Below are 27,317 nucleotides of genomic sequence, written 5' to 3'. Positions count from 1 at the left end.
AGAGGTTTTAAAACAGGTATTTGTAAAGAAAGCAGAAATAGCTGTGAGTATGGTTCTGCACTGCTACCGAACAAGATTGAGTGAGAAAGTAATTGAAAGAGTAAGGCTAGGACGTGAACTTTGCCTTTTGCTGTGAGCACACCTTCTTAGGTTAGACTATTTAAATAATTGTATGTTATGGGGAAGTTGGTTAAATTTCAATGTACAAAAGTTTTATAGATCTTGCAATGAACAGTGTTATGGGTTAGAGTCTCTGTGACGCCCACGGAGCACGGTTGACAAAGCCTTAACTGGAATTCAGGCTGATTTTAAGCCCAGGCAGTTTTTGTAGCATTTTGAACAAATGGAACCAGAAAATGCCTCCGTCGCAGACAATGTGTGTGTCCTGCAGGGGTGGTTCTACATAAATTTAGATGGACTACCTAAATAAAAGCTTTTTTAGGGATACTGCTTGGAACAACACAGAGGAATAAAAACCTATTTCCACCTTTTTCACAGCTGTGATGTGCACATCAAAGAGATGAGCATGGTACATTTAGTTTATCAAGTAACTGATTTCATCTCTGGATACACTTTGCTATTTCAGATGAGACAAAATGATCTTCCTTTGGCTATTAGTCCATCACTGCAGGAAATCCCTCTGTTCCTATTTAAAAAAAAAAAAAAAAAAAGAAACAAAGATACAGGATTCTTGGTGGAGAAACTAGTATCTAGGCCAATGGGAAATCCTATAAATATGTGAGTAAATACATAGAGGAAGATATAAACAACTTTGTAATAGAAGATGAAGTTATTTCTGTTTCTGGATATCCTGATCACATGTGACTGCAGGGGGATTTTCATCTGTGTACTTGCTAACAGCAAGGACTTCCACAATTGCCTAATAATAAGTCAAAAGAGAATCACGTGAAAACAAAACAACAAAAAACAACCCAGCACCACCACCAAAAAAAATAAAAAAAAAAAGAGCTGACCCTCTAATTCAGTTTCCTCTTATCTGCCTTAATTATTTTTATCTACAGATAAAAGCCACATTGGTAGACTCATAATAAGGCCAAGAGGCTTCATGCAGTGAGTCCAGTAAGGTGCTTCTAATCAAATTAACCCAACACACTTTTTTTTTCCTTAACAAAAAGCTATATATTACATTATAGTCCTGCAGTACAGGAGAATTCAGGATGTTCTTTGCTATGAGGGTGATGTGAAAAGCTCCCATCAGAATTTATAACCCTTTCAAAGAAGTCACTAAACTTAGATATGTAAATTGTATGCACCTGGTCTATGGGTAGGATTTGCATGAGATAGCTGGATGTGCTGCTGCTTCGGTTCTGGTGTGGAGGGATGAACAAATTCAGTTTTTTAGGCATGAACAATGGGATGTAAAAAACATTCAGAGATTAAAAGCAAATTGAAATTTTATATTCTTTGCTGTAGTAGATAATGATTTTTTTTTGTGAAGAAGTTGACAGCATGAAAATAACTCCTATTTTATATGACACAGTAGAAATAGGGTTTGAGCTGTAGGAAAGTGAATGCTATTCTGAAAAAGGCTTTTTTTATGAAAGTGATGTAGCACTGAAAGGAATAAAAGGGAGAGAACCTAGTGTGCCAGGATTCTGAGAGAAATAACAACTAGCAAAATACAGTGGGATTTATCTTTGTTGTGCTGGCCACTTTCTTATAATGACTTTGCAATTAAACACGTGGGGAAAATCCCTTCCAGCAGCAGTAAACCCACAGGCCTTGGATGGCCAGGAGAGGTATCTGTTTCCGTGGGTGGGTGCAGTGGCTCCGAGGCTGCGATGTTCCCTTTTGGTCAGCGACCTCCGAGGGCCTCTTGCTCTCAGAGGGGAGGCAGACGGGCTCTGGGACAGAATGGAAGGCTCAGCCTTGGTTAAATGAGGAGAGATACAAGTAGCCAGGTTGCTCAAATGTAATAGAAATAAGGTTAAAGAAGTGGCTATTTTCTCCTGAAAGCTCTTGGCCTTTAATGCGTGAACTCATGATGGTTAGCATGGAGGTACAGTGGCAGATTGCAATTATTGATCAAGCTATGAACACTATACAAAATTAAAAGCTTATTTGAACCCTTGCCTTCTTAGATAACTTCTGCATTGGTATTAATTAGAGAAAAGTGCTAGAAAAGTCAACAAGGAAAACCACTGTTTAATGGAGCTACAGCTTTATAATGTTCAGCCTGGGCTTACTGTCATACTGCATCTTGTTCTAAAGGCTGTGCTGAATATCACATAGTGCAGGGACTTTCACTTTAGATCCTCTCTCTGATCTCCCTTGTGCTGACAGCATACGATGCAAGAAATATCACGCTGTTTGGATTATGGAAATAATTGATGTATTCATATTTACTGTCTCGCTTCTTAATACTAGCCTGTTAAGTCCTTCTGGGGATGAGATCACAGATTTTTCTAAACAGCAGCTGCTCCATAGTTTCTTAAAATACCAGATTTAAGAGATGGGCCAAGGAAGACAGGGTTGATGATAAAAACAGATGGCTTCATTGCTAACAATATACCTGAGCTTGCAGGCACTGAGTGCTTGTGAAGGTGTGGGCAACTTTGTTGATTCAAGAAATGCTGAGGCTGTTCAGTACGGTTCTTGGTTCTCAAAGGAGTCACTGCTCCAGTTCCTCACTCGTGTTACTTGGAGATAAACACTGTCTATGAAGAGGAAAGATGCGAGAAATCCTAATAATTTTAATGTTTATTCCTTCTGTTCCCCTTTATAACTGTTTGATTAATCTCAGCCAGACTGGTCCACAATTTTATCCACCTCCTACAGGTTCCAACCTGGCAGAAAAAAAATGCATTATGTATATATACGGCTAAGGAGAGGGAAATCCTTTCTTGCCCAAACAGAAGAGGTTGCGTGGAGCTGCTGTGGAAGTCAGTGAGACCAGCTGCTGTCTTGCCCTCTCTTTTGGGAAGTGTGGCTGGGTACAGGCAGTTGGGAGCTAGATGTTGTCGTGCCTGTAGCACCCCGGCTACAGTGGTGATGAGTACTGTGGTGCTGCATGCTGTTAAGTATGAGCATTTTGTGTGCGTGTGGAACCAGAGCAACAAGTGCAGCTCCACTATTTGAGCATTTGGTAACGTGGCAGCTCTCCGTAATGAACCTCTCGTACCACTTGTTCTGGGTTAGCTTCTCCTTCATGTCTGCCCACAGTACAAACATCTGTGCACGTGCTGCGCCAAGAACAGACATGATATGTTTGATTACTAGTGTTCAAGCATGCCCATAGACACAGAAAACTGCTTAGAAGAAAGCCACTTAACAAGTACTGAATAAAAAATATCTATCCATTGTCATTTCACAGAAGTCTGTGCATCGAATTCTTTGCAGTTGTGGCACTAATCAATTGTTCAAAATCTGGTTTGCGTTCTTAGTGCAGGGTTGTCAACATTATTACCTGAGAAGAATGACCTTTACTTCTTGTTGGAAATCTGGATAAAAGCTAAAACCAATATTGTGCCCTGAATGTAAGGGAGCACGGGGACTGTACAGCACTGGGTTGTCACCGGCAGACCGAGGCTTTTCCTGGGGAAAGAAACACACGGCTGTGTCGCTGGGTGTGCCGCAGGGCTCGGAGGCTGCCTTAGAAGCATGAGCTGCCTTGTCACAGAAAGCAGTCCCAGCGGCAGTGTGCAGTTTTGGCTAAGAGGCCTGGGGAGAAAGGAGTGGGTTGCAGCCCTGGGCCCCTTCAGGACGCATGTAACATTTGTACAGAACTTCCTTCTGTGGTAGGGATGTGGTGACGTTTGTGATGGATGTCTCTGACTTAATGGAATACTTCACTAGTCTTATGTACTCTGCAAACACTGTCCTTTGGATTCTTACTTAATTTAATATGACTACATCAAACCCATGCCTGCCTCCTACAAGTGTATATGCATATATTTTCACAAATAGTTGCTGTGTTACAATCCCAAATCAAGATTAATATGAAATCAGTTTGTCTGATGTCAGCCTTAATCTTAACTTTCACTTATCATCCTTTAATGAAGAGCTCTTCTCAGTTTCATTGGCAATATCTGCAGATGAAATTAGGCTTTATTCACTGCAGTTTAGCAGACTGAAACAAGTTTTTCATGTCTCTAACTCAGTAGGAGAGATGCTGACTTTAAGACATGTTCCATTTCCGTTTGGTGAATGCTGCTTCATTTATCATTCATAAGTGCAGAGGAGAATTAAGGAGGCTTCCTGCCCAGCCCCTTCCCTTCCAACTTGGATGAAGTAACTGCTCCAGGGAGCAGAATTATCCTCGTATAACTGATGCTGCAGGTGCACCACTTCGGAAAGGACCATGTGGCCGGGCATTTTGTGGTTCCCTCTGTAACAGGGCCCACGGCTTTTGGTGGGTTACAGAAGGAAGTTCCTTGGACCTACTTTGTGTAGTATTAGCTACCTATTAGGATAAAATAGCAGCCCGCGCATTGTGAGGACACCGTACTTGCTGGACTTTGCAGAGCAATGACAGCTATAGGCCTGGAAAGCTACTGCCTGTATATCCAACGTGTTTTTGTACCCTGGTAGAAAAGACAGTGTATCGGGAACTTGGTTGGCTAAATGCCTTTTCAAAGGAAAGGCGTGGTATTAGTGTTAAAAGGTGGCACGCTGCCCAACTCCGAGTCCTTACAATGCCAGTATCTCTCATGAGGCAAGGAAGTCAATTTCTCAAGCACCAAACAATAAGCTAAATGTGCAGTTTCAGCATATCCAGACTGTGACCCTTTTTTTTGTCTTGTTCAGTCATGAAATCCCATGCTGACCTCTATTAGTACAAGTATGATCCAATTCTGTCAGAAGTACACTTCATTGTGTGCCTCCTGAAAGGGCCAGAAACGATCAAATTGCATTGCAGTCTTCTGAGGACAGATGGTTGTGCTGAGGCTGGGGATGCACGCACCGCTAAACTGGAGTGGCGTGGAGCTTTAGCTGGAGGTTTTGTAAGTCAACAACCACAAGGGCAGCCCCTTGACTCTGCTCTTCCTTGAATTGACTTGTGATTTAAATTAAACTCGATCGACGTTTGCTGTGGTGTATGATCTGCGTTCTGTGCTCTGTGCTGTTATGTTCTAATCCTGCATATTTTTCCTGCACTTTCTGTGATCTTTGGAAGAAGGATGAGTTACCAGCACAATGTTTAGTTGAGCGAAGGATTTACTTATGATTAATATTACATGGGTTAAGATGGAAAATAGAAGAAAAAAAGAGAGACAGAGGGAACTTTTTTTTTCTCATTTTCATTTCTTCTGCAGTGGGGGTTACTGTGTTATTTATTCTACATGCTGAAAGTATAGTACTTATGTCAGTTAGATTTTTCTTATTTAGCTTTATATTATTTAAAACCTAGGAAACACAAGTAACATTCCTCTACTGTATTTCTGTATTTTGTTTTTTATCCTGATGATATTTCCCTCTTACGGTCAACAAAAGTTTGACCTATGAGACATAGCTCTGTTTCATTCATTCATTTTCATCGTCAGGTAAACTTTCTGTCCTTGTTAGCTCATGTCCTATGGAATATGTCCAGAACAGGGATTTTATAGTACTCAGCACTGGCTTTACAAAGAGCTATCCCCAGTGTAATACTCAGGGCAAGAATATGTCTAGAGCCCAACCAAAGCTTGTGGAGTAACCTCACTGTATCTTAATGAAGCGACGAATGTCTTGTATTTTCATGGACTGACCTCTTGTTTCTCTATCAATTATGGACTTGTACATATCCCTGCTGTGCTCTCTATGTAGTGTACACATGATATATTCCTAGTCTTGAGAATCAGGATTCCTGAATCAGACTATGTGTGAAAACCAGCTAGCTAACAAGCACAGGGATACAAATTTTATTCTCGTGGCATTAAAGTTTCAAGGAAAAGAAATGCATCTCTGCATTGCTGACACTGAGCCAACAGTTTCAGTCTGAGAACAATTTTATTTGTAATCCCCTGCTAAATGCAAATAAGTTCTGTGTCTCTTTCTTCTGGAGATTGCTTCCCTGAGTCAGTGGAGTTCATTTACATTTTGGTGACATCCACAAGAATTTTGCCAACACAGCTTATTACTGCAAACATTGCGTCAGTTCTGACATTTTTCTTTCCCGGGAGAATCCCCAGTGTGTTACTGTTCTTAGCAGCAGACTTGAGGGTTTATGAGCAGAGGCACACAGAAGCCACGCCAGCCTTACCCATTCTGTCCTGCACCTGGCAGAGCACATCCCTGAGGTCCCACTGCAACATTTTATGGCCATGTTGTGAAGCACCTTGGAGGAGGGAACTGAGCAGATAAAAACCTTCCCCATGCCACTTTGCTCCTAGAAGCAGAATCAGCACCCTGACCTTGCTCCTAGAGACCCAGGCTCAGTCCGCGTGCCTGCTGCACAAACACCCAGGGTCACCACGCTGCGCCGGCGGGGCACACCGAACACCAAACACCCGGGGTGTCTTCCCTCTGCTCTTGCAACCAAAGGTTTTGCTCTCAAACTGCAGCCCTGCTCATTCAGGCTTTTGGGATCTTCACAATTTGAATGTAACCTGAATCTTCAGGTTAGATTTTTTACATTTTTTTTTTAATTTGCATCTTCATAGTATGAATCCTATATATTCAAATTCAAAGTAATCCCTCAGTCTTGGAGCCAGACAACTAAATCCATGGAAGGCAAAGGCTATCCCTGTAATTGCCCTGAAGCTTTTTTATGAAAGCATGCTCAATTCCCAGCAAAGAATCCTCTTGCCCATGTAACTTTTATAGCAGGTGCAGTGTTACAAAGATGAAGAGCTTTCCTTTAGGACAGAAGCTTGATCTGAAGGAAGGCTGAACTGTTCAGCTTTCCTTTCACATGAGCAGTATGTGCCTTCCTCTGGCTCTGCCATGCGGCGGGATCTTACAGATAGGGTGTCAGCAGTGGTTCATTCATTTACAAGCAGCATTAACTAGTTCTGTGAATTCCTGTTCTTAATGGGAGCCTAGCAGTGCTGAGTAATATAGATAGGAAAATACCTTTTCCGTTTATCATTATGTATTTTTTCTGCCCTGCTTATGTATTTGTACATAATCTGTATTTATTTGCCACTGTGCTCTCTGAAACAAAGCCCGGCAGCTAACAGCAATACTGCAGTGTAATGGTTTGAACAAACCTCTTCTGGTAGGCACTCAGATGGAACCAAGCAAATTATTTCAGTCATAACTTCAGGCATATTTGAATTTAGGATTTTAAGTAGATTTTATTTCCCCTGGCCCTGCTGACTTTTTTTTTTTTTTCGTATTTGCTCTCTATTCATCATATTCCTAATTCCATTGCATATATTATTTCTCACTAACTCATGTTTTGTAAGGCTAATGTGCCAAAAAGCTGGATTTTGCCACTTATTTAGAAGGAGACTGGACAAAGTACTGGGCCTTGATTCAGGAAACCGCTTATGTGCATACTTCAGGCACTTCAAATAAACTCTTGATTTGATTCATACTAAATTCTCCAGTTTGGGGACTGCTGAGATGCATGTTCAAAAACTGTCACTGTTAAACACATTTCTGTCATGGGAGCTATTTGCCTGCCTGATGGGCTCTTTTTCTTGTCTTGTGTTTTTGAAAGCTTGCATTTATACAACAGTTACAATAGAAATTAGTTACATGTTTTAAAGTAGCCTATTTTCAGATTCATATACTTCATTTTACTTTTCAGAGGAAAGTGTGTATTGAGACAATTCCATAACTGGATCAGTTCCTTGTCTGCGTAGGTTTACAGAGCAGCCTTTGGCCTGCTGCCTTGATAGCAGCTCTCCTTTTAAACTTCTGATTCTCTTCCAGTAAAAATAAAATCAAAGAAATGTTTCTATATGTCTCAAAGTATAGCAATACAGATAGGTTTTCACTACGAAACTGAGCTAGCAAGTCAGCTCAGAACTCATATGCTGTGATGCCCCTGGATTAGATGCAGACGTTTCTTTTTTTCCCCCTTCCTTCTGCACATTCTCTCCCTCCATCTTTTTTGGATATTTTTAGGTCCTTGTCCTAATAGAGAAGCTTGAATACACTACAGTGGTATTCCTGAATATAAGGAATAACATTTATGTTGCTTCTTTAAGAGTGTTAGGGTGCCTATCATATAGCAGTTTTTCAAAGCTGACAAGTACAGCTTTATAAATGTTTACTAGGTAAGGAAGCAAAGTTAAAGGAAGATGAAGTGTTTTCTGAGGAAGAAGTTGGCACAATCAGGACAGACAGTTCGCTTGAGTTTCGTGCTCTTTCCTGCAAGAGGGTGCCTTGACATGCCTCCCAGTTGTGGTTCTTTCGGTGGTCACTACAACTAGGTTTCACTCTGTTTCAGTGGTGCGTGACAGTACCGTACAGATTAAGTGCAATATTCACCCACTTCTGAAACTTTACCTAGCAGCTTATTTTAAGACTCAAAGCTCGCTGGGTCTCCCATTTGGGCACTAACAACAGAGTGGATGCATCTACAGAGCAAGTTGGACCTTGATGAACTCCTTGAGCTTCATGAACTCCTGTCCCTGTCCACAGCTGATACAGCGTACATAAGCTCCTTGGCAGATGGTGTGAATACGCTCCCCAAAACTGTCTGCAAGGACTAGCTGAAGCCTGGATACAAATTTGCAAGGCAGTGGTAAAATGACAAATTTATTTTCTTTGGTTGGAATGACTCTGAAAGGGTACCTAATGGAATTAACCTGGAATGAACAGAAACAACAGGATGCATTAATGGGGTTGAAATTTAATATTTTCAGCGACTGCTGTCACTGTTATTTCAAGAGCTGTTATGTTCATGTAACAGATGTTTAAATAACGCTGCCATGCCTCTCTCAGAATTTGCTTTTCCAACAAAAACTGTACAAAAGCAAAGACTGCATACTATTTAGACATACCTCCCTCAATAATCTCAGGAATAGATTAACTATCCTAGTTGACTCCAAGCAGAGTTACCTGTAAAGAACTTTCCATTGGCAGGATTACCAGATTGGCAATATATAAAGCTGCAATTACAGTGATGGAGGTTGCTATTCCAAATGATCTGTGATGCTTGATGGGAAGACAGTTTGTGGGATTGTCTGTATAGATGCAGCTTTTAGAACAGACATTAAGTCTGGCTCCTGTTAACATGAGCCTTAAGTAAAGTCATTGGGGAAATTTACTGTAAGTTTTGCAGTATTTAATTATTTTGGTAATAAAAAAGTATGAAGTACATGAGACACGATTCCTTTGGCACAAAAGGCTCCAGCCATGTAACCCATGGAAGTGGGAGCAGTAATTGTACAGGTTATGATGATCTGTAGCTTCAGTGGGAAAAATTTCCTTGTTTCCAATGAAAACTTATGTTTAAATCTGAAGCAGAATTTTATCCTTTAATACTATTTTCTCATGAGTTCGAAATCTGTCTAGATAAATAATAGAGCCTTAAAAAAGCAGATAGGTTGTATGAGACACTAAAAGGCAGATAAAAAATTGGTATGCAAGTGAGCTTCTATCCTATAAAGCTGGCTGAAGGACTGGGAGCTGAAAAATAGGCAAAGACAAGTACGTCTTAAGTGTTACAGGTCAACACCATTTTGTTGAGCATATTTTCTGAAGAAATACATGGTTAACCCTTGAGCAAAGATTATACATTTGATTTCTTCTTATGGCAAGGGAAATATTAGCTTGTTTTCTCAACTGGAACAAATCTATGCATTGCTTCTCAGGGCGGTTTCTGTGGAGTACATGCAGTACACTGCTTTTGTTATGACTTAGCACTGGTTCTACGTCTGAGTCAAGGGAATTTAATGGGAAAAAAATCACTGTCAGTCAATTTAAGAAAAGGGAGCACAAGAAAGAGAAAGGGGGAGAAAGAGAGAGGAAGAAAGACACAAGAATCCAGTTTCTTGTGGTGATTCTGTTTGGCTGATACAGGAAGTATATAGGCAAATATATTCAGGCTTGAAATACACTTTAAATAGTTCAAGTTCTTTCCCATTAGGCTGAAATTTCTTGGTAGCTGCACATTAAATGAAATACTTCTGTGTCAGTTTTGCCTCTTAAATATTAAAACTAAGCTCCCAGAGTATGCTAAGAGAGTAATTATTTGTTTCTGAACACTAAAATAACTCTAGAGGGTAAAATCTACCTACACAGGGAGGGTAAAAATCAACAGAATTGTGGGAATTTATAATCCTGCAGTGTGAAATGAGTAATTGTGTTTTTTAAGTTGTCACCTCTTTTACAGAAATATGTTTATATATACAAATGCACACATCACCTGTCGGTAAGCATATACTCTTGGCTTTTTAAGAATCATCTCTGAATGCACACACACAGCTCATCAAGCTGCTGTTGCTTACTGTAGTGCCATAAACAGCCTTTTAGAAATGTCAGGCCTGTGGTTTAACACGCAGACTGGTACTGTTCTTTACTTAAGGCTTCTAGACATTATGGTAACATGGTGAGGAACCTGGATGTGTGAGGTGCTACAAAAAGAACAAAGAATCCCTCCTCTAAAGAGAGCTTATCCTGCAAACTTGTTGTGAACTAGAATATGGTTTGTGATGACAACAGTACAAACGTTTTCCATCTTGTAGCAGTGTGCTAAATGTAGGATGGAAATCTCCCCTGGAATGTAGTCTCACTCAGAAGTCCGCTTTTCATCTAAGTAGATGCTGATTCATGATTTGGAGGACACAATATTTTCCTGATTTCTTTCCTGTCCCCGAAAATTCACTTTACCGTGGCTAGCTGCAGAGCTTTTCCCATACGTGCCTGGCTCTGAAAGGATGTGTAAAATACTACAGCCTGTCTTTCCCTTATAAATAGCACACTGTGTAAGCCCTCTGGAATCTTTCTCACTGTCTCAGGATATGCTGCAGTCTCTGCCATTTGCTTAGAACTGGGCAAGTCACAATCTGGAGAGTTCTGCAGTGGGAGCGGTCTCTTTTTCTTCGCCCTTCCCATTTCTGAGGTGCTGCTTACCTGCATAGCTTCTACAAAGCAACCTCTGATGCTAAATGAGTAGAGACCACGCAGTGGTGGTTACTGGTTAGAGGGAGCCCCCTCTACAGACACTATTCTATCTGATTTCATGAATGCTAGGACAAAAAGTTCTTATTTTATTCACTCGCAATGCCTATGTAAGTGAATCCAGAATACTGTTAGGCATTAATGACACACTGAGCAGGAGGTGATTTGAAAGTAATTTCCCTTTGACTCTATCATTAGTTTGCCTCTGTGGTTGATGTACTGCCAGTGTTTTAAGAGCTAGATCTCACACGTTCCCCTTAGATTCTGACAAATCTGAAATCCCCTGGAGTGAATGTACATATACAGTGTGCACCTAAAACAAACTGAGGAACTTGGCCATTTGTTTTTCCATTTATGGAAAAATGCTGGGCAAATAAATTTCTAACAGGTAGACTCTGGAAAACCTATTTGATCAGAAAAGCTGCACTAGGCACAACATGACATGTTTCTGGATGTTATGATCTGAAGTTAGGCGTCTGTTTAGAAGTCTGTAAGCTCCCGGGGAGTGAACTGCACTGCTTTTCATAAACAGGCCAAAATTCTCACTGGGAGTGTGTTTGTTGAGACCATCTTGAAAAATGTCTATTACCAGACATTTACTCTAACTGTAAAGTAAACAACGAATTTGGGATGAGAAAGAACAATGGTAACTAATATATAAAAATGTTTTCCTGATACTTTCACACAAGCTTTGCAGCTCAGGGGTAAAATGCTTTAAATGAGTGCTGCTTTCAGTGAGCTTCACAGGTGCATGGCTCCTGCCAGGAAATTCTAAAATGTGCTAGGATGAGCCAGCGTGAACTAAGGTCTGTCTTGTGGTTTAAATGTTTAGATGTTAGTATTACAAAAAACGAGTTAGAAACAGCAATTCCAGTGGAATGGCTCTATCTTACACATCTATAGAAAGAAATAAAATATGGATGAAATATTCAAATGTACACAGTCATCTTACAAATTATATAATGTTATCTGTAGTTTAGTCACAAGGGGATTTTTTTGTACACAAGCACTTCATTTTCATGTGCTCACACAGCCACGTGCTCAGGTTTCTTACTGCAAGTGCTGCTGTGTATGGAAACCTGTCAGGTTTTCAGTTTTATCTAGTTCTGTCACTGCCTTGTCCTCCTTTAATAGGTAGTGCTGCTGTTTTTGACGGTATGAGGCTGAAAGGAACCACAAAACCGGATCTAACTGCACAGCCTTTCTGTGTAGATTTTCTGTTGGTGCTGATTTTTTAGCAGGTCTTGCTGCTATTCAGCAAAATCAACACACGACAGAGGTGCTTTGGCACCCGTCTTGTCTGAAACATTTCTGTGTCTGTGAAGTATAGATGACGTGACAGATGTTAGTGCCTTGCTGGATAACACTCTGCTCTCAAGTTCAGCTGTGAACAGCAAATCAGTCTTTCCATTCCAAATAATGAATTTCTCCTCTAGGCAGTTTCTGATTTGTGTGCGCTTCTGTAACCATTGCAAATGATCTGTTGGTTTTGTCTTTTTGAGCTCTTCAAACTGTAATATGTTCAGAGCAAATGTGTGACTATTTGACTCTGTTTTGTCAGCTGTCACTGTTGTAGCTTTTTACTACGGAATTGACAGCTTTGCATTTCAAAAAATACATATTTATTGTATATTAAAAAGAGCTGGTTGCCATTCAGTACTTTATGCACACCTTTGTGGAAGGGCAGAAAATAATACTACTGTGAGATATAAGTTGTTAAAAGGTTTTCATGTGATCTAGGCAAGATATATAAGATCATCAAAACTGAGCTGTTCCTACTAATCTTCCACCACCACTCCCCAACACATTCTTGCAGAAACAAAACAAAACATGTCTAGCTCTAATCTCTGCTGATTAGATTAATGACTAAAGCACGGAGAGCTGAGGTCTTGCCTAAATTCAGCTCATGTCCTCCTGGGCATGTTAGTCCTTCTGTATTCTCGTCTATAAACCCCAAATCTTTCCATGCTCCATGGATCCAGAGCCCGCTCTATTTAATGGGCTGTGAGCAATTCTATAGTGTGCTTGTGCTGTATTAATGTTTGAACTCCAGTGTAAAGCCAGGTAGTGGGTTGTGACAGGCACGGCTCTGTGGACTAAACACTTGGAGTCGAGGACCTGCTGTCTATGGTGTGCATGTTTCAAAGGCTTTGACTTTGCTTTAGCTCTGCCTTGCCTCTGTGGATCTGAGTACCACTTAGAGGATGGGTGTACTGGGCTCGCTCCTGAAGCTCAGTTTTGGGTTTACTTTCATCTGCCAGTAGCTGTCATTTTGCTTTCCCTATTGTAACTTGTGGTATTTTTGCAGACCTGTGGCTGTGCTCTTTTGTGTACAATGTTGTGTTAACTCGAAAACCAAAGTCAACAAATATTTCTGGCAAGCAGTGACAGCAGTATGGGATCATTCCAGTTTTTGCCACATGAAATAGGCGTCTAAAAGTATTTGTGCTCTTGGATGTTGCTAGCTACAAAATGGGTATGTTAAAAGGAAGATTTTAGAGTTAGAGCTGTAGCTTGAAATTAAGAAGTAAACATGATGAGAATAAGTAGGAACAGAAGAAGCTGAGATGGTTAAACCACCAGGTTTGCTAGTAAATGGCTATGCTGAGATTACAACATGCTCCTTCATCAGAAATTCTCCAACTCATCTTTCAACCTGTTTGACAGAACGGTCTGAAACAAATGGCTAAAGCTATCTGCACTGTTTACAGTGGTTGCCCTGTTACTCCTTTAAATACACTGGATATCACTGACTTGACAGTAACTCTTACCTCTCCTCTGCTCCCCCAAAGTATAATTTTAATCCACTGGCAGTTTGTTTATTCGCATCAACATTTCCAAAGGCAGAGTGCCCAGCCAGCAGCTACTGCTCTGTAGAGCCGCCAGTGTTTAATTGTTTCCGGCAGTGATGACTGCCTTTTAAGGCCTTATTCTATTTTATTTTATTATATTTTATTTTCCCAACTGGCAATTCAGAGCAGTTTCCTTCACAATACATTAGCTTAATGCATTTTGATCTGGACCAAATCTTCCATTTCCCGCTACCGCTGATACTTGATTACTATTCCACTTGAAATGCATGTAGCATAAATGATTTAGACATAAGTAAAGCTCTAAATATCTGTATCCTTGCAACAGCAAAACCAGATCAAATCTCGTATGTGGAACAGTATATTGCTACAAAGACAGATTCAGTGAGAAAACAGATTTGCATTCATATAGGACATTGTCACAATTTAGGAAGGTGCAGGGTAACTCACTTGAGCAGGTTAGCTTGATGGACATGTAGTCTCTGCCACAGTCCTTCTTGTAGTGACAGCGCAGCCAGTTTGAGAGGCAGAGGCCGTTACCACACTGGAGTTCTTCTTTTTTACAAGGCAGAATGCTCTGTTCGTCTGAAAGGAGGAGAAACAGTTGATGACTGTGTGTAACAAGCAACTCCCTCCTGGGTAACAAAGCGCAGTGTCTACTGCAAGGCAGCCTTCCTGCTTCTGAAAGCCCTGGGCGGATGAAAATACTCTCTTTTCTGTTAGACTTGGGAAGGGTCTGAGACTTAAACAAATGCTTCCTAGGCTATTGTTGCTGCTCATTTAAATAGTGTTAGAGAAGGATGAGGTCTGGGTGAAATACTCCAACAAAAACACCAGGGCACCGTGTTTGAGAGGCACCTAGCCTTCTTACCTCTAGGCATCAACTCCAAACCAAAACAATCCCTCTTTACCCCAGTTTAGTAACACAAAATGTATGGAGGTGAATAAATAAATTATTGTGTACTACCTTGTATAGGTTTGAAGGACTGGAATAAGGGCTTCTCCCAACCCTTTGATGGAGAAAGACAGGAACTCAATCTGATAGGGTGGGAAAGCTTTTTCTTTTTTTTGAATAAACTTAAACCATTGGGTAAATTTATGGAGACAAATGTTTAGGTTTGGTTTGTGGAGGTACTAGATACTTTGTGGTAGGGTCTGCAGCACTGTGTACACACCATGCCTCTGGCTGCTTAAGTGCAGGGCCTTCCCAGCAGAACTGTTGATTCCTTTGGGAAACCAAATTTTCTTAAGTGAGAGATATGTATCTGCCTAAACCCCATTACTTAAGAAAAATAGGGTTTTGAGTCATAATATTGCACAAGAAATGGAGGCATTGTGTAAAGGGATGTCACTTCTCATGTCTGAACAGCACCTCTTTTTCCTCATCCAAATGTCCTAAGGGCATGCCTGAGGAGAGAGTGGCTACTGGCTACTCAAAATAGCTGTTACATTTGATCTTCATAAACAATCAATAGCGTCCCGATACAAAAGTTAAAGGAGCTGGGGGTACCTCTGTGCAAGAAAGAGGATCTGTTGTTTTTTTATTTGGACATAATAACTGCACACTGCAAAATACCCCATGGAATGCCAGTGCCTAGCCATACATAGAAAACAGGCTGAGAAAATGACAGAAAGCTGGAAGAAGAGCTGGTTATGTTCAAATGTATTCCAGCTCATTAGGTTAAAATCTACTTGTATACTGTATGGGGCAAACAAATTCATGGGAGATCAGGAAGTCAGAAAGTTATCGGGGAAAAGAGGGGGAAAAAGTGTATTTTTCAAAGAAAGCATATATATGTGCTTTCTAAACCAATATATATATATATAACCATATATATAAAACCAATATATATATAACCATATATAAATACAATATATATAGTGTAACCAATATATATATGCTTTCTAACCAATCTGAAATACTCCAAATGCAGGCAAATAAAAGTTCAGGCCCAACTTGAGAAACACCAGCTCCTGAAAGCAAATGCACAGAGGACTAGCGTTCAAATTGGTACCCAACAGAACACCTACAATTCTGCTACTTCAGGGTTTTGTTTCCTCTCCAATGTTTTTAATTTGGTGCTTTTTTGTCAGTCTTCATATCTGCAAAATCATGCAGCTAGGAGTAATTGTTCATGACTTCCAGTTCACCACACAGCTGCTGCAGTGGAAAACGTCGGTACCCCAAATGCATTTATAAATACCGCCAGCACGAGGACATACTGTTACAGTAAATCTTATGCTGTGTGCTTGTACCTGGCAGCTCAGCAATCCAGAGGCCAATAATCAGATCACAGTGTTATGTACTTTCAGAACATCTTGCAGTGCATTTCCCAAATGGCTTCTGTATTTCTGGTGGGTATCTCAGACAATCTTTGGGTAAAATGGAATAGAGCTCCCAGCAGTTAAGGTTGCCGGGATTCCTGTCTGTTTTTTAGAGAGTTAAAGTATTACAGAAGAAGGAGCTAAGCAATAATTATTTTGTGGTATCAAAGGTAGCCATTGTGGAAGTGCAACAGCTTTGTTAGCTTTAGACTGTTTGCATCGTCAGTGCAAATATCAAGAAGGAATTCACCTGCAAGAAATGATGCCAATGAAAAAATACAGTGCTTGCAAATTTGTTCAAGTCATTGGTCCCCGTATGCATCTCACATACACATTTATATTTTCTATAAAGCCCATTTAGTTTATAACCTAATCTAAAAGTGCACTAATTATTTTAATCCTCTTAGAACCTGCTCCAGTTTATACCCTTTCGTATCTTTCTTCTTCACTGTTCCTGTTTTAGTTCAACACAATTCCCCTCTATCAGTGGCTACAATTGCACCCATTTTTGACGCTAGAAATTTTTCTACAGTTCCCGTGACAGCAAATTTCTGTTTTACTTTTTACCACCTTACTGGCTTCTCTTTGAAGGTCAGTTAATAAATGCCCCTCCTGCCTCATCCAGAAAGTAATTGTACATGTTTCTGCTAGTTGTTGTTGAACTGTCTAAGCCACTTTGGGGTACACTTCTTATGAAAATGTTAGAAAACCACAGCAGTGTTTTATTATCTTCAGGAAAAACTATTAAGACTGAATGCTATAAGAAATGATAGGGGCAGATGCAGTTCATTGGACTAAAGAGCAGTGGGGGACAGTGGCAGTCACAGAAGGGTGTGCAAACCTATCCCATAAAGCTGCCTGTTCAGAATATAGCAAGAGTAAAATATGTCTTTAGTAAATCCAGATGATGTAAATGTTCCAGCTATTGCCAAGGGAAGCTGCAAAATACCTGGTAAAACATGATGACTAAAAATATGTAAATATGATTTTTAGGAGGAAATCAAGGCTGGGGCCTCATGGAGCAGTCAGGGACATAGGCATATAATTTGGTCTTAGTTCTGACGGAACACATGATACTGTCTAAGTTTCAGGTAATCAGATTTCTCTTGTGGAGCACAGATAGCTTCATTTGTGAAAAATGAATTACTTTCCAAATGATGTTTCTATCTCAGTAGAGGCCAGAACACAGTGTTTTGTCTTTACAGGACATTGTACCCTGAGGTAAATTGATTTGAAAACATTTTTTACTACAGATGACAGGGAGCTAACAAAGTCTCCACTGGAGAAGCACTTGCCAGTTCTAAGCCCACCTGTTCCAATCTGAGTGTGCCAGGCACAGGCATGATGATGGTTTTCAGGGTTTGTACTCCGAATCTATACACGATTGAATTAATTTATGACTTCAAAATTAATAATTTAAAAACATAGAGCGATCCTATTAAATTTAGGTTAAGGTGCAGTCTTATCTAACTGTGATGCATGAAATTAATCCACAAGTTGAAAATGAACCCGTGCCATTAAAATACACGTAACAAATTACAGCTGTTTTAGATTTAGGTTAGCCGAATTTCTATTTCTCTGTTAACACTATGTAAAAAAAAAATCCAAGTAACAATTTATCTGCTAAAGTGGGAGCACACTTCCTACATCAACCACTGGGTCTGATAATGCCCAGATCATCCACCAGCAACATAACATCTGGGCTTTGTAAAAGCATGGTCCTCATTCCTGACTGCAGCCTGGCTTTGAAACCTTTGCAGCCAGCTGGGGGAAATAGGCCTGGTGAAGAAGGATCCTCCAGCTACGTAGAGATCATTTAACCACTCTTAAGTTTGGTGAGAAGATGAAAGAGAAAGCCTGTGGCACGTGTTAACTTGATGCTTAATGCTCTACTGTGCTTGTATGATTTAGATGAGCATGCACACCATATAAAGAAGAGAGATTCTGATCTGTGGTGACTTCTTGTGCCCCTCAGTTCCTAAGAGTTCTTGCATTGATTGCAACTAAGGAAATTTACATTAATCCTAAAGTGGAGATCTTAGAGAAGATGTCATTTCTACACTATTAAAGTATCTTAATACCACCTTTACTCCAGCATTTCACAATGCTGTACTTGGCAATCAGCTTCACATTTGAAGGTCTGGACAAAAATATATTATTTCTTTTTCTAAAGATGTTCCAGGACTTTATTACCTTATGTCTTCAAGCTTTGGGAAAGTTTCCAATTTGCAGCTTGCTTCATTCAGCAGAAACATTTTTTAATCAGAAACACAGAAATGTACTGCTGAACGAAGTAGTTTTTTAGGCTTTCATATGCACTCAGATCAGGTTATCTAATAGGATCAAGTTGCAAAATCATAGTTTCCACTCATGTTCCCATTCAGAGCTGTGGTGTTCTAAAATCAAAGCCCTTTTTAAAAGTGTCCATGTGTTTTTTCAGTTGCCCATTCTGCTTCAAACTGTCTTGCAAGACTGAAAACAAAAACTTGATGTTTGCTGGAAGGGGCAGCACAAAATGAAACAACAAAATTTTAGTTCTTGATGTACCAATTTCTTGCTCTTCCTGTGTGTTTTGACAGCTCCTGATTGGGACTGATGCTAAGTAATTTACCATGCAGCACATACCCCAGCACACAACAGTACAAATACGTCAGAGCTGCTTTGTCAATCTACTGTTGAATTCCCCATGTTCTTTACAAAGGAACATCTGATTTCATAAATGTGTTTAGTGCGAGGAGCTGGATTATTAGCATAGTTTAACACGCACTTCAAGCGATGCATAAAAGTCATCCCAAATAGCTAATTTTTGTTGCTCTTCTTTGTGGGGTGTGTGTGCCAAGCAAAGGACAGATAGCAGTCCAGCAGCCCGGAGAGCCTGGCTTTCTCTTTAAACTGCTGTGTAATCCAAAGCAATTAATTTCTCTGCCACTCTCTTTCTCTTCCAACCTTTTGTCTTATCTATACAATCTGGAAGGACAGGGCCCATTTCTCTGTCCAGGACCTAGCACAATAAAGCTTTGGTCTCAGTTGGGTCTTTAAGTGTCCATCATACTGGTAGAAGTAATCATGTCACAACTGTGTAGCTAAATCCAAATAAAGTGAGGATGCTGAAAACCTGTCAAGACTGTATGCTTGGAGAGCTGTTTCTCTTAAACCTTGAAACTAAACAAAGACTAATTGCCAACAGAAGAGATTCGAAAGCAAAAAGTGACCAAAACGCATGTATTTCATTATTTACTTATGTAGTCTTTTAATGCAGTAACACAATTGCTGAAAGGAAAATCTCCATTTTAATAATAGAGAAGGGATTAACGTGCTTGCAGCTAAAAATAACAATTAAAGATAAGAAATTTAGGCCCAGAAAAGAAAGTGTTGTAGAAGCAAGATCTGCATTGAGACTAGATGGTGATCAGGTGGCTTTGTCTGAAAGGCTGCAACAAATTATCTTCACACAGACTCTTGAAGACTGTAGGTGTGTCAATGACGTTATTAAAAAAAATAAAATATGTTTCAGGAAGTTGTAGCGAGTTGTATGGATTCAGTTTTGCAACCAAACTTACTATTTGCCTGAATGCTGCCAAAGCTAACTGAATTGCTTGCTTCTGCCAGCTCTGAATTTGCAGCCAAAGTTTCAAAGCATCTGAAGACAGACACTGTGAGTAGACTTTACAAGAGCTGCTAATCAATTAGGTGTCTACCCCTCAATGTTGAATGAGAGGTGGCTGGGAAGCTTTAGATGCTTTAACATCTAGCTCAGTCATTACACAGTTATGAAGTGACAGAAGGACAGAATTAATAGTGATCAACACTTCTAAAACTCAACTTCCCTCCTGCTCTTATTCCAGTCTTGTTCCTTGTACCAGTGTGGTCAGTTCCTTTCAAAAACTAAAGCATAATTTCTATGTAAAAGGGAGCAGGATTGGTCTCTAATCTGTGTGTTTTTGCCTAGTAGTTGCACGGAATGAATTTCAGTCTATTGTTCTCCACACTAAAAATAAACAAAAATCAGGCATGGGAGGTAGGAGTGGGGAGAAGCTGCTGAAACTGAGGAATCAAGTCAGTAGCTAAAGTGGAAATGAATGATTTGGAATAGTCAGCCTACATCCTCATAAAGGAGAATGAGAAATTGTCAGGCTTGGTGAGAAATAGATACCTTCCTAGTGCAGGATCCAATCTAATAAATTAAAATGTGAAAAAACACTCCTGATGTGAATAACTGAAATGATACCAAGCCATCACAAAATAAATTGATGGCAGAAGGATACTGAGCAGGATATGACTTATTAGGGGAGAAGAACAAAGAATGCTAAGTTACAGTTCTGGAAGCATTCGAATGTCCTTCATTCTGCACATTCTGAAATGCTGCATGGGAAACTGTGGGGAGATATGGGCTGCACCTTGAAGGAAGGGGATTAGGGAGCCTCTGGTGCCATCAGAAAACATCCACGCTATGAGAAGAAGACAGTGGAAGAAAAGAAAGAGCCAATTTTTCTAGATTAAACTTTGCTGTGTATTTGGAGAAGAGGAGGCTAGTAGAGCGTGCGCTTGCCCCATTGCCTGGCATCACAGACCTACGTGGTCTCTGGCGTTCTGTGGCTAGACAGGCTGGAAGTGAGTGGCAGATGGTGGTGCTTCGGTCGCTGACACTTCTCAAGGCATCCTGCGGGTACAAGTCTTAGTGCACACCCATCACTCGCTCCACAGCACATCCTGGCATCATCCTGGCTCCACAGCTTGCAGCAGAGCTGTCACACACAGGCTAGAAACAATCTCTTGTCCCTCTGTATGTCTCACAGCTGGTGCAGCTAACAGACCACTCTAAGATACCTACACAGCCAGTTCCTTCTCTTGTTTGAACTGAGGCACTGGGCTCCACGTGCACACGAATTTGATGTTACGTTCCTTGAATACTGCTATCTAGCCGACTGTATTAACCTGGCTGGGTTTGGAGACCATTCTGGGAAAAAATGCAGGATTTTCTATCAAGAACAAGAGCTAAAGACTCCCTAGTCTATAGCAGGGGAGAGAGTAATTTATTCTTGCTGTGTACAGAAAGATTTCCTTGCTTCTGAGTTTGCTCAACCTTCCACTGTCTTCCTGGGGTGTCCGAGCACAGCTCGCAGTGCTGGAGTCAGTGACACAGCTGGGAGCCAGCTGTGGGAGCTGGATGTGAGGGACAGCAGCCAAAGTGTCTGGTCAGGGGCCTACTGGTCGTAGGATAAGGATTTGCTGCACCGTTTTCTTAACGCGAGTTTGTCCCTGTGCCTGGCTGGGTTTGCTTTCATACAGAAAGCCGCAGTGTGAGCTCTTTTGTTCCTTCTTGATTTTGTGAGATAACACTGTTTAATACGAGCAAAGGTTATAACACAGGAGTCTTAAGGCTGAATTTTAAACAGTCTGCATATTTTATAGTTCTATTTTTCTTGATTTCTGTGCCAAAATGAACATTTTACAAATCTGTGGACATTCCTTGTGCTCTTAGATGTAACAGCTGAGATATTATAGTTAAATATGGTTATCATCAAGACATATTAATATTTAAATACAAAACTATACAGTCACTTGACAGTTGTAAAATAGCTATGTTCTTAAAATAGCTGATAAGTATTGACTGTGTAATTGACTGAAAAAGTCTTTTTTTTTTTTTCCTACGCTTGAAACACTTTTCTTCAGAGGTGAATCTAGGACCTCCTGAGGAGGAAGCATGCAAGAGGGGAAGGCAATTTAGTTACAAATATTTCTCTGCTGTTCTACTGCTCTGACAGTTCTGGGCCCCTTCATTCATCTATTACATGGTGGCTGTGGTTCATGACTGCTGACTGATAATGATTAATACTCATAACATCAACATTTTTGAGAGAGAATTTTGACTTACTACTTATTAAAACAATCTTCTGACCAAAAGCTAAAAAATACAGTTGTTTTTTTTTCTCTGCAATATGCAAAGCAACAAAACTAATTGCAATTTTTATTTCTAATCAGAAAGTTCCACTAAACATTGACATTCTCCACCTGCCTTGGTACTGTGTGGTTGAAGTCACACAGCTCTCCATTCCTGGGTATTAGCTTGCGTGGACTTGGTTTGAGTGACTTCACCTCTCTGTCCTGTATGAGATGCGGTGTTCTCAAGGCACAGCGGACACCTGGCATGAGAAGAGTTGCAGTCCTGCTCCTGGGCATTTCCATTCACGTAGGAAATTCAGTGTTTGGACAGTAGATGGGTCTAGTACTGGGTATACATGAATTCATACGTAACAGGAGACACTTTCTGGGTTTGCAGTAAATGCACAAGCCACATTTTATGGGGTTTTCTTTTTGGCTAACACCCGCCTGTTATTGTGTTAACTCATTAGATATAATACATAATTTAACATTTCACAGTCCAAACGTTACAGTAATTAAACACAAAGAAGGCCAGAACATTGGGCCTACCTGAACTGAACTCAGAAAAGCTGTCTTACCAACACTTAACTTTGAAGAGAAGTAGGCACCCATTTGGAAATTAGGGCAATACTTGGACCACTCTGAACTATGTTTGCTGCAATACCTGCTTCACAAAGCTCCTCTAACATACAGTTAATGCAATCCTAACTTGTCTTGCTGTGAAGAACTGGTCTCTTTGGGAGGGGCAGTGGTAGGGAAGGGTCAAAAAACACAAAAGCAAAGACTGGATAGAGAACTGTATTACTCTGCTCTGAATTCCCAAACTAAGCACATAGTGACTTTGTATGCAATGAAGTGCTGTGGAATGTCATTGTGCGCATAATACTAAAATAATGGTTATCTTGGGAAATAATGGAAATGATATTTTGTAATATTAACCTGTAACAACATGAGCAAGTACATTTTATTTTTTTTTGCCATATCTACAGGAAATTTTTAATAAATCTATAGACTGCTACACGTGGCTATAGCAATGTTAGCTTTTACAATTTCCTGTCATTTTTGTGTTATTTTGTATTTTCTATGACTTAGTTGATGCTAGTTGGTCATACATTAGGTAGACAGAGGATGAAAAGTTTTAATCAGCAGCTACTAGTTTTGCACTTACTCAAGCCCAACTTTAGCACGGTTTTATTTAGGAGTTTAAGGGATTACCAGACTGTCTGAAGAAAAGCAGTTTGCGTTTACTTGGTTTTGCACTGTAACCAACTTTACTGATCAAACTCTGCTCTTAGTTGCCATAGAGCCTCTTAGGGTTAGAGCCTCCAAATACCTAGTGCTGACAGATGCTGGTGGTGACAATACGAATAGCTCCTCCAAGTTGGTAGGGCATGCAGCAAACACTCACCTTGGTAGTTTTTCCAGTCTATGAAGATAACAGCTGCCTGACTCTGTCATGCTTTATGTGTATTCCAAAGTAAATGCGAGAACTTTTTGCCTGCTGCCTGTTTCTGTAAATTTCAGGTTTTATTATTTCTCACCCATGAAGGACATCTTGGCTTGAAAGTTTTGTTATAGAAGACGTAATCTAGTTATAACATTTCAGTATGACTTTTCTTGAGATGCAGCACTTTCTCTGAGATACCCTGGTAGTTTAATTTTTGTTAGGTATTTTTTGTTAGGTATTTTATCATTATGCATTCTTTTATCGAAGAGGTTGGATGTGCTAATGTGATTCCTTGCATACACGTGGTTTTCTACTGAAATACAGCCAGTGACATAGGCAGAGTTGGCTCTTACAATGTCATATTTTCATTTCAAAAAACTTTCATGTAATAACTACAAAAGTCAGTCATTAAAAGGAGAATGGAAGGAAGTCAAATGTCAGGAGTTATGTTGTATTTCGGTGAGTGGAAGTAATTTTTAGCCACATTTGTTTCAGTAGTGAGTGCCAAAATGACATAAATTCTGACTGATGTCAGTGTGCTCAATTTGTCAATCAGTTTCAGCAGCTATGTGCTAATTTCTTGTAGGAGAAAATGCTGAGAAGGAGGAAGCTTTTTTTTTTTTTTTTTTTTTTTTTTTTGGAAAAAGAAATAGTGAAGTACTTGTGCCTGGGACTAGTTGTACAGTCCTCTATTTCAGGCAATTCTTTCTCTAATTTCTGCGAGTTTTGCCTGTACAGAGATCACAAGCTCGAGTCAGTTTCAGTTAACTCAGTTGTTTTCTTAGTCAGGAAGCTATTTGCTTTTTAATGGATTGATGTTTATCTGCTAGAGGACTTTAAATACAATATTCCTACAGCTGTACATGACTGCAAGGCATGCCATTAATGCAGTTAAAAAAAAAAAAGAGACTACTTACAGAGATTGGAATAATTGCTGCCTATTCCAATACGGATGGAGCTTCCAGAGATCAGAGGAAGATGGAAGAAAAGAACTAAGGAGGGAACAAAAAAAAGGTCCTTAATAGCAGTTTGGTTTTGTTTGGGGACCAGATGTCAGATGAAGACACGGTGTGGTTAACAGGGTCCTGTTCTCTAGGGCAGCGTTACACGTTTCTGACCCGATATGCACACAGATGGAGCTTGAATGGGGTAAAAATAAATAAGCAAGTCGTTGCTTCATACTTCCAGGAATCCCTCCCGTTCAGGAAATGATATTCTACAGGACTTTAATGCCTCTGGGTTCAGAAGCCCACGTATAAACAACAACGGGTTATGTAAATATGGTAATTATCGCTGGGAGGTCGTCCCCAGTCGGGGGGCAGGCGCCCAGTACCACCGAGGGACTGGTTCCCAGTTCAGCGCCGCTGGGCTGCGTGGGGCAGGAGCACACCTCATGGGCACACAGCGCCCGGCGCACCGAGCCTCGGCATTTGCCACTTGCACCTCGGGGCTTCCTTCCGAGCCCCCCAAACCCCGCGGGGTTCGGCTTCTCCTGTCAGCCCCCGCTGAGCTGCGGGGCTCCCCTCAGCCCGCCCCGCCCGCCCCGCTGCCCCTCGGCACGGAGAGCACCGGGGGGCCCCGAGCCGCCGCGGGATCGCGCCCCACGCCCCGGGACGCAGCCCTGTCGGGACAGAGCCCTGTCGGGACGGAGCCCCGTGGGGACGCAGCCCCGCCGCCTCAGCGCGCCTTACCCCAGCCCGCGGCGCCGGCCGCTGTCTCCATGCGCCTCAGCCGCGGCTCCCCGGCGGGCGGGAGGCGAGGCGGGCGCGGCCGCCGCCTCCTCCTCCTCCCTCAGCCGCCGCCGGCTGCTGGACGGGGGGCGTGTGGAGGCGGCCGACCTCCGCCCCGCCGGGGCCGGCCGCCGCGGCCCCCCCCGGCCGGCCCTGCCCGCCGCCGCCGCCGGGGGGAGAGGAGGGGCGCCCCCGGGGCAGGCCGCGGGGAGGGGGGCTCCGGGCTGCGCATCCCCGGGGGCCGGCCGCGGCCTAGGGGGGTCCCGCCCGGCCCCTTCCCCGCCCCGGTGCCGGCTCTGGGGAACGGGAGCGCTGCAGGGGCTCGGGCTCCCAGCTGGAGGCGGCTGCCGGCTCCTGGGGAGCTGCGGCGGCGGAGGAGGGAGGGAGGGGAGGGAGAGAAAGAAAGGAAAGGAAAGGAAAGGAAAGGAAAGGAAAGGAAAGGAAAGGAAAGGAAAGGAAAGGAAAGGAAAGGAAAGGAAAGGAAAGGAAAGGAAAGGAAAGGAAAGGAAAGGAAAAAGGAGGGCACGGCCGGGATTAGCCGGCGCTGCGGGGGAAGCGGTGCGGGCGGCTCGGGGCGATCCTGCAGGATTTAGTGCAAGGCACAGCTGGAACACGGCTGCACTAGGGCGGCACGCTTCTGCCGGGGATCTCGGAAATGTTTGCCATCACACGGGATAAACGCCCCGGTGCTGGAGATAGAGCGAGCAGGGCTGCAGCAGGGACTGCTGTATGTGAACTTTCATCACGGGCCGTTTAGGTACGAAAATAACAGAAAAAACACGTTATCAACTGCTTAGGCAAAGCGTGTGAGAAATGCAGCCTTTCTGGCATGTCCTTTTAGCAGCAGCTTGGATTTTTCTAGGAACCAACTTGTAGTGGCAATTCCTTTCTCTTGTGCACTCCTCTTGGCCCCACTGGTGCCTGCAGAAGCCGGCTGGTGGGGTGCTTCCCCCCACACTGCTCGTGCAGGCGGCTCCTTCACTTCTTGTTTGCAGGCCTGTGAGCAACTTCTCTCGCATAGGAATGGAATACCTTTGCCATCAATGTCCAGGCTGTTTAATTTCTCCTTGGTTCAGTAGTGATGGTCGCAGAGTTGTAATGAAGTTTGGGGTTGATAAAATGCTTGTGAACTCTCAGGTCTTCCTGTCAGACGTGTGCTGCTGTCATCGATCACTTATTTTTTCTTTTACTTTTTAAATTCAGGCAAGCATGAAGTGGGTCTGAGGCAGTTGAAAGTTTCCTGGAAATTTGCAAGTAGATTTCATTATGGCTCAGCAGTACTTGCGCTTTTTACCAAAATTATAGGAACTCGGTTCTTAATTAACCAATTTCTATGCTAAAATCCCCTCAGAATTCTCTGCAAAAATTACCTCTTGATTAATTTCTTCAACCCATCAAAATACTTGACTCCATGAAAGACTTCTCTACCACTTCAATAAATGGAAACCGTATGACTTCATTTCAGGGCCCTTCGTCATCTAGTTAGGCACAGAGAAATTCTCACATTCACACCATCAGAAGCTGGGTTTCTGTGTGCAGGCTTTTTGAATTCACACGTGAAGGGTCAAGTATATATGCAAGACTGTATGTAATGATATTAAAATACTTTCTCCAGTTAAATTTCAAAAATTCTAATATCTAGTGCTTCTGCAAATTTTGGTGATGGCGTCTTTCCCAAATGGTGCCTTACATTTAGCCATAGGATCCATACTAACTTAAATTCGAACAGACTAAGAGTCTTATCTTTGACTGCAAAACCCATACTTAATTAAAAAAGCTGTTGAAAATATAGAAGCCTTGTTACCTGACTTTGGAGTAAGCAGCTTCATATTTGGCAATTCTGGAAAAAAAAAAAAAATCCTGTCTAAGCCCTTTTTAGGCCCTTTTCTGTGACAGTCTTGCCCAGAGGAATCTTTATTTTCAGAGAAATTGGGATGACTTTTGAGACAGAGAACATTTGTTTCTGGGTCGGATGGTACAACATGCCAGGTACAATCCAGCACGGCCTTACAGAAGCATCGTCACAGTTAATACTGACTTTCTTGGTACTTGTCAGTGCTCAGCTCGCTCATCTTGAATCTACACGAAATGTTTCCAGCTTTT

At 41.6% G+C, this 27,317-nt stretch overlaps 2 protein-coding genes across 4 annotated transcripts in view; one reads left to right on the top strand and one right to left on the bottom strand.

The window, feature by feature from the left end:
- BEAN1 (brain expressed associated with NEDD4 1) overlaps positions 1-25,541 on the bottom strand; it is a 51,577-nt gene extending 26,036 nt beyond the window's left edge. Inside the window, exons 1-3 of the mRNA XM_084533764.1 lie at positions 25,176-25,541; positions 24,402-24,476; positions 14,280-14,414 (exon numbers count right to left, since the gene is read on the bottom strand). Coding sequence (XP_084389890.1) covers positions 14,280-14,414; positions 24,402-24,476; positions 25,176-25,206 — 241 coding nt within the window. The 5' untranslated portion in view covers positions 25,207-25,541. The remainder of the gene's footprint in view (positions 1-14,279; positions 14,415-24,401; positions 24,477-25,175) is intronic.
- The window catches only part of LOC311443512 (uncharacterized protein), a 78,812-nt gene that overhangs the window by 30,189 nt on the left and 21,306 nt on the right, over positions 1-27,317 (top strand). The window lies entirely within an intron of this gene.

This window comes from Aythya ferina (assembly GCF_964211825.1).
Source record: "Aythya ferina genome assembly, chromosome: 12".
In the NCBI taxonomy this organism is placed as follows: domain Eukaryota; kingdom Metazoa; phylum Chordata; class Aves; order Anseriformes; family Anatidae; genus Aythya; species Aythya ferina.
This window is presented reverse-complemented; position numbering and strand designations above follow the sequence as displayed.